The following is an 8,307-nucleotide window of genomic DNA, read 5'->3' on the forward strand; positions in this document are numbered from 1 at the left end:
AGGCTCCAGACACACAGGCTCAGCAGCCATGTCTCACGGGCCCAGCTGCTCCGCAGCATGTGGGATCTTCCCAGACCAGGGCACAAACCCGTGTCCCCTGCATCAGCAGGCAAACTCTCAACCACTGTGCCACCAGGGAAGCCCTAATATATATATTAATCTTATATTCTGTCACTTTGCTGAGTTCATTTATTAGTTATAATAATTTTGAGTGGAGACTTTAAGGTTTCCCATGTAAAGAATCATGTCATCTGAAAATACTGACGGTTTTACATTTTCCCTTCCAATTTGGATGCCTTTTATTTCTTTCACTTGCCTGATTGCCATGGCTAGGCCTTCAAATCCTATGTTAAATAGAAGTAACAGAGTGGGTATCCTTGTCTTGTTCCTGAATTAAGAGGAAAGACTTTCAGCTTTTCATCATTGAGTATGATGTTAGTTGTGTGTTTTTCATAAATGACCTTTATTATGTTGAGATATGTTTTCTCTATAATCACTTTGTTGAGGTTTTTTATCAGGAATGGATGTTGAATTTCGTCAAATGCTTTTTCTGTGTCAATTGAGATGAACATTGTGATTTTTAGCTCTCCTTTTGTTAATGTCGGGTGCGACATTAATTGGTTTGTGAATGTTGAATCATCCTTGCATTCCTGGAATAAATTCAACTTGATTATGGTGTATGATCTTCTTTATGTATTGTTGGATTCATTTTTGTAATATATTTTGAGGATTTTTGCATTTATATTCATCAATGATACTCGTCTGTAATTTTTTGTGTTATCTTTGTCTGGTTTTTGTATCAAGGCAATGGTGGTCTCTCAGTATGTATTTGAGAGTGTTCTCTCTTCTTCAGTATTTTGCAGTAGTTTGAGAAGGGAAGGTATTAGCTCTTTTCATATGCTTGATATAATTCCCCTGGGACATCATTTGGTCCTGGATTTTTGTTTGGTGGGAGATTTTTATTACAAATTCAATTACCAGTGATAGGTCTGTTCAACTTGTCTGTTTCTTCCTGATTCCATCTTGACAGGTTGTATCTTTTAAAAATTTGTCCATTTCTTCCTGGCTGTCCAATTTGTTGACATATAACTGTATATAGTATTATCTTATGATTTTTTACATCTCTGTAGTATTGGTGGTTGTTTTTTTACCTCTTTCATTGATTATTTCATTTATTTGCATCCTTTCTTTTTTCTTCTTGGTGAAGCTGGCTGAAGGATTATTAATTTTGTTTATATTTTCAAGAACTCAGCTCTTTGTTTTATTGATATTTTCTATTTTTTAATCTCTATTTTATTTATTTCCTGCCTGATCTTCATTATTTCCTACCTTCTGCTGACTTTGAGCTTTGTTTTTTATTCTTTCTATATTTTTTTTAGATGGTAGGTTACGTTGTTTATTTGAGATTTTTGTTATTTCTTGAGGAAGGCCTGTATTGCTATAAACTTCCTTCTTAGAACTGCTTTTGTTGCATCCCATAGATTTTAGAGTATTGTGTTTACATTTCCATTTGTCTTGAGGTATATTCTGATTTCCTGTTTGATTTCATCATTGACTGACTTGTTTTGTAGTAGCATGTTTTTAGTCTTCAACTGTTTGTTATTTTCCCAGTTTTCTTTTTGTAATGAATTTCTAGTTTCATACAGTAGTGATTGGAAAAATGCTTGATATAATTTCTATCTTAAACTTGTTGAGACTTATTTTGTGGTGTAGTGTGTGATTTTTCCTGGAGAATGTTCCATGTGCACTTGAAAAGAATGTGTATTCTGATGTTTGTGAATGGAATATTCTGTAGAAATCTGTTAAGTCCAAATGCTCTATTGTATCATGTAGGACCATTGTTGTCTTATTGATTTTTCTATCTGGATGTCTGTCCATTGATGTAAGTAGAATGTTAAAATCCCTACAATTATTGAACTATTGTCTATTTCTCCCTTTATGTCTGCTAATATTTGCTTTATATATTAGGTGCTCCTATATTGGGTGCATATATGTTAATGAGTATAGTATCCTTTTCTTGTAGTGATCCCTTTGTCATTATATAATGTTTTCTTTGTCTTTTGTTTTAGACTTTGTTTTAAAGTCTATTTTGTCTGATATGACTATTGCTATCCACAGTACCTTGTTTTCATTTGCATGAAATATCTTTTTCCATTTCCTCACTTTCAGTCTGTTGTGTGTCTTTAGCCATGAAGTGAGTCTCTTGTAGGCGGCATATTGAAGGGTATTTTTTTATATCCAATCAGCCACCCCTATGTTTTTTGATCAAAGCATATAGTACATTGACATTTAAAGTAATTATTGATAGGTATGTACTTGTTGCCATTTTGTTACTTGTTTTCTGGTTGTTTTTGTAGTTCTCTGTTCATTTCTTTTTTGTTGTTCTTCCTTCCCTTGTGGTTTGATTATTTTCTTTAGCAGTATGCTTGTGTTCCCATCTTTTTAGTTTTTGTACATCTAATGTAGGTTTTTGTTTTGTGTTTATCATGGAGTTCGTATATGTTGACTTGTAATTTTATCTACTTCTATTAAACTGGTAGTCATTTAACTTCTAACACATTACAAAGATTTACATTTATTTCTCCATACTCTTACATTTTGTGATTTTAATGTCATATTTTACATCTTCCTTTTACATTTTTTTTGTCTTTTAATCCACGTACTGGCTTATTTAAGTGGCTGACCCTCAGTCCTTACTATATATTTGCCTTTCCTAGTGGGGTTTTCACTGTCTTATGGAGTCTTACTTCTTTTCCACTTAGAGAAGACAATGAAACATTTCTTTTATGTTCAGCTTAGTATTGATGAACTCTTTTAGTTTTTGCTTGTCTGAGAAGTTCTTTAATCCTCCTTCTATTCTAAATGATATTCTTGTTGAGTAGAGTATCCTAAGTTACAGGTTTTTTCCTTTTAGCACTTAGAATATTTCATTCCACTCCCTTCTGGCCTGAAAATTTCTTCAGAGAAATCATCTAGTAGACCTATGGGGATTCCTTTGTATATGATTTTTTGTTTATCTCTTGCTGCCTTTAGAATTCTCTCTTTAACTTTTGTCATTTTAATTATGATACATCTTGGTGTGGATCTATTTGGGTTCATCTTATTTGGAACCCTCTCTCCTTCCTGTACCTGGATACCAGTTTCCTTCTTCAGATTTGAGAATTTTTCAGCCATAATTTCCTCAACATCATTTTTGAACCCTTTCTCTCTCACTTTCTTTCTAGAATGCTTATAATGTGAATGTTGGAACACTTAATGTTATCCCAGACATCTCTTAAATTGTTTTCGGTCCATGTGGGCGCCGGCGCAGCACGGAGCAGCGCCGTGTCGCCATGGCGGAGCTGCAGCAGCTCCGGGTGCAGGAGGCGGTGGACTCTATGGTGAAGTGTCTGGAGAGAGAGAACATCCGGAAGATGCAGGGCCTCATGTTCCGGTGCAGCGCCGGCTGTTGTGAGGACAGCCAGGCGTCCATGCAGCAAGTGCACCAGTGCATTGAGCGCTGCCATGCACCTCTGGCTCAAGCCCAGGCTCTGGTGACCAGCGAGTTGGAGAAGTTCCAGGACCGCCTGGCCCGGTGCACTATGCATTGCAACGACAAAGCCAAAGATTCAATTGATGCAGGGAGTAAAGAGCTTCAGGTGAAGCGGCAGCTGGAGAGTTGCGTGACCACGTGTGTGGATGACCACATGAACCTCATCCCAACCATGACCAAGAAGATGAAGGAGTCTCTCTCATCCATTGGGAAGTAGATGTCTGCTATTGGCCATCGGGGCTTAAGGCAGGAGTCTATTTAAGAAGAGAAATGGGGATTTGGGTTTTCTAAGGAAGGTTTATGAATGAGGAAATTAAGGATGGCAGCAAGTTTAAGGCCTATATCACTTGCCTCTGGACACTGGTTCCTTTGTGTTTGAAACCTAGAAAGTGAAAAAACCTGGTGCTAAAATTGGGGTCAGAGATAGCACAGGAGAGTTTTTGTGATCCTGAATTTCACATGGCAAGTGCTTATCCTGGCAACAGGGAGTCTCCCTTGTACCAAACCACAGCCCTCCAAGGTACCAGATTCTCTTAGTACACGGATACCAACAGGCTGGCAGGTTCATCTGACCTGCTTATGAGCTGGTGGAGTGTGAGGAGAGGTGTTTCTGTTTGTTGCCAACCTCCTGTTTACCAGAAGGATCACTACAACGTTTCCCACAAACTGGAAATAAAACAAAATCCATGAGGTCACTAATTTAGAAGGGGAAAGGGGGCTTCTGGGGATTTGTTTTGCGTGGTTTTGTTTTATATACAAGGGCATGAAGCTACTTTAAGATGTAGAGTTGGGAGAGGTAGTTTCAATAAAAACTTTGAAAGGGTCCTTGCGGATATTCATTTCTGGCCGTCAGGACGTGGATGCACATTTCTTAAAATTCTCACACATGACATCTTTCAGTCTGGAGACCCTGCAAAAATATAAGAAGCGCTATCACACTGGTAGGGGAAGCAAACCTTCCCTCTGACTGGCAGCCATGATGAGCCCTGAGGCTGTCAGCAGCAGAGTCAGCCGAGTGACAAGACAATCTTGCAGTGACACTCACCCTTGAAGGGAAAGGGGATTTTGATTGTGCTATATGCTAGTATTCAAGAATGAACAGTGAAAGAGGAATTGTTAGCTGCTTAATTAAGAGAGTTATGAAGTACTGGCTTTGGAAAAATCTGGTTTTCATAAAACAAAATAGAATGAAAGCCTACACCCAGTATTGCTTACTTTGCCCCCTGTGATAACAGAGCTCTGTTGAAACAATCCCTTGGCAACACGAAGGTCAAAGGAGAAAAAGTAAGCAACTCGGGCAAGCTGTGACTCCTTTAGAGCAAAAAAAGGGACAGCCCTCCGTTACCAAATACTACTTTTGCAACATGCGTTGTTCTTGCCCCAGTTCTGGCACCTTATCGTTTTATTAAGGACCTTGTGTTTTTACCAACTTATTACTTGAAATGATAATATAGCCTGTCTGTTTGCTGTTTCAAGACTGTGATATATTTTCCTAGTGGTTTGGTTTTAAAAATACATAAGACTTAATTTTTCTTCCAAAAAAAATTGTTTTCATTTTTTAAAAATGTGTTTCATTTTCCTTCCTACTGTTCTGATTGGGTGAATACCATTATTCTATCTTCCAAGTCACTTATGCATTCTTCTGTATCACTTAGTAAGCTATTCATTCCTTCTAGCATGCTTTTTATTTCAGCTATTGAATTATTCACTTCTGATTGGGTCTTTTTTTTTTTATTTTCTAGTTCCTTGTTAAAATGTTCACTCTTTACATCAATTATTTTCCCTAGTTCAGTTAATATTTTTATTACCAATGTTTTGAATTCTCTATCTGGTAGTTTTTAAAATTTCTGTTTCATTATTTATTTCTCCAGGGGTTTTTCTCTTACTCTTTCAATTGAGAGCAGTTTCTCTCCCTTTTCATTTTGTTTAACTTTCTCTGCTTCTATCAATTTAGGTGAAACAGTAGACTATGTGTGTCCAGTGCCTTTGGTGGGAGAATTGGATTTGACATAATGCAAGTCATATCTTTCCTCAGGGTGTGCTGGCAGCTATCACCTTGATAGGGAGTGGCTCTGGAGATAAACAGCCTAGAGCCAGCACTGGGTGTAAGGCAGAACTTTCTCTCCGCTCAGTGGCTATCACCACCCTATTGAGGGTGGGGTCTGATCCCAAGTTGCTGGAGGAAAAACCCTGAGTGTTGGGCCCAAGCTGACTCTACTCCTTTTAAGTGTGTGTTTTTCTCTCTCCCCACACAAGGACCCTTGCCCCAGAAGAGAGGAGTGCTGAGGCAAGTGGGACTTGTATGCATACAGAAGTCTGGTGCACTGCCTGTGTAGGGGCATGCATCTCTTCTCAGATGCAGCCTTATATGCAAGTTTCCTTTGTTCCTCATAGCTGATCACTACCTCCAGTCTTCCACCCTTTCTTGGAATCAGTCTGCAGGGCTGGCAATGTCCACATGGATTTTCAGCTCGTATTGGAAGGTAAGTTATGATGGAACAACTGCTCTCAGAGATCTGGGTGACTTCTGAAGAATATTTGAGTAAGAACCAACAATGGGTGCCACCACCCCACCCAGGTTCTGCCCTGGAATCAGTTTACCTCTGAATCCCACAGTAAAGTCTTATCCCTGGTCATGGGCACCCCAGATCCAGTGCCAAGCTGTGGCATGGAGTGAGTGAGGTTGGAGTATTTGCTTAGCTTGGGCTAGAATGCCCAGTGAGGCAGTAGTGAGAAACCCAGAAACTGCAATAGCAGTTCTCTCCCCATCCTGCCTCAGTGGTGAGTTCTCTTTGTCTCTCACAGCTGATCATTGTCCACAGCCTCTGTTGCTCCCACCCTGTTATAGAACCACCTCACAGGGCATGGAGACCTGCATGGTTTCTCTGTGTATCACGGGGTGAACTGTGATGAAGTGGCCACTCTAAGATATCTAGGCAGCTTCTGGGGTGCTGCTTTAGTAAGCTACTAGAGCAGACCTCTCTCTACCCTGCCTCAAAGGCTAGCTAGTATGAGCATCCTTCTCATAAATGGACTCCAGGATTCCCTTAACCCTGCTGTTTGTCCCAGCAGTCCTCTAACCAGCCAAGGGTGTTTATCTCCTTCATGTAGGATTCCAGGACTGAGGTGCCCAACCTGTGGCTCAAACCACTCACTACCTAGTTTGGATGTCTACCTGTGTAATCTCTTCCTCTGGGTTCCCTCACAGAGGCACAGGTCCTGGCCTGATTTCTTTTCTTCCCTTTCTACTTGATTACATGTGTATCTTTCTTACAGCCTTGGTTGTACAGTATTCCTTCTGCCAACTTCCAGTTAGTTTTCAGTGAGAATTTTTCCACACTTAGATGTATTTTTGATGTGTTCATGGAGGTAGGAACTCCACGTTCTCTTACTCTGCCATCTTGATTTATTAAAAAAAAAATCTGTTGTTTCTTAATATATGTGTTTATTGCTATAAACTTCCCTCTCAGAACTGTTTTTGTTATATTCATAAGTTATTGTATTTTGTGTTTCTATTTTCATTTGTCTTAAGATATTTTTAATTTCACTTCTAATTTCTACTTCAATTCATTAATTGTTCAAGAGAGCATTAACTTTCATATATTCATGAGTTTTCCAGTTTCCTTCCTGTTATTTGTTTCTGGTTGTATACCATTGTGGTCAGAGAAGATTCTTGGTATGGTTTAAATCTTCTTGAATTTGCTAAGGCTTGTTTTGTGGTCTAATATATGGTCTATCCTAGAAAATATTCCATGCGCACTTGAGAAGAATGTGTGTTCTTTTGTTGTTGGATAGGATTTTCTGTATGTCTGTTAGGTCTGTTTGGTCTATAGTGCTGTTCAAATCTGTTTGAGCATCAATAAAGCTGTTTTTTTTAATTGATTGTCTGTTTGAAAGATGTACCAATTATTGAGAGTGGGGCATTAAAGTCCCCAGCTATTATTATATTCCTGTTTATTTCTCCTTTTAGCTCTGTTAGTTTTTGTTTAATATATTTAGGTGCTCTGATATTGGATGCATAACTGTTTACAACTATTGTATCATCTCAGTAGATTCACAATTTTATCATTGTCACATAATGACCTTATCTGTTTCTTTTTACCATGTTTAGTTTAAAGTCTATTTTATCTGATAATAAATGTAGCCATCTCTGACTTTTTTAGTTACCATTTCCTTAAAATACATATTTCCATTCCTTCACTATCAATCTATGTGTGTCACTAAGTCTTAAGTGAGTCTTTTGTAGATAGTGTATCACTGGATCTTATTTTTTAATCCATTCAGCTGTTTTATGTCTTTTTATTGGGAAATTTAATTCATTTACATTTAAAGCAATTATTGATAGGTAAGGACTTACTATTTCCATTTTGTTAATTGTTTTCTGGCTGTTTTATAAATCAAATAGTTATTGATAAAGGCCAAGTCTTGGATTTCCAAGTAAAACTAGCCTGCCTTCAAGACTATTATTTTATTTGGAAATCTAAGATATCTTTTTTGAAATTCAAATATGAGCAATGATATATTTTACCTAGTGAGAGCTATTTTATTTTTCTCTATAGTACTGTCTATATTCTAATTCAGAGATACAGTCAAAATGCTCTCTATCTACATAACCTTAACTTGATATTTAGCCAGTCCTTGAATTCCACTCTGGTATGTAAGAAAACACATTTTATATGTATTTAATTCATAATTTTCATCATCTTTCTGAGGAATATGGTCATTAAAGTTTGCTTTCTGAATTTGAGTGCTCTGAATAAAAAAAAATATATTGG

At 37.8% G+C, this 8,307-nt stretch overlaps 1 protein-coding gene across 1 annotated transcript; it reads left to right on the plus strand.

Moving 5' to 3' along the window:
* The first annotated feature begins 3,294 nt into the window (after positions 1-3,294).
* On the plus strand, positions 3,295-5,077 carry LOC132532341 (protein FAM136A). The gene has a single exon (XM_060170747.1). The coding sequence runs from the start codon at positions 3,333-3,335 to the stop codon at positions 3,747-3,749; it is 417 nt and encodes a 138-aa protein (XP_060026730.1). The 5' UTR covers positions 3,295-3,332; the 3' UTR covers positions 3,750-5,077.
* Positions 5,078-8,307: the final 3,230 nt, after the last annotated feature.

Source organism: Lagenorhynchus albirostris, chromosome 14 (assembly GCF_949774975.1).
Source record: "Lagenorhynchus albirostris chromosome 14, mLagAlb1.1, whole genome shotgun sequence".
Taxonomy (NCBI): domain Eukaryota; kingdom Metazoa; phylum Chordata; class Mammalia; order Artiodactyla; family Delphinidae; genus Lagenorhynchus; species Lagenorhynchus albirostris.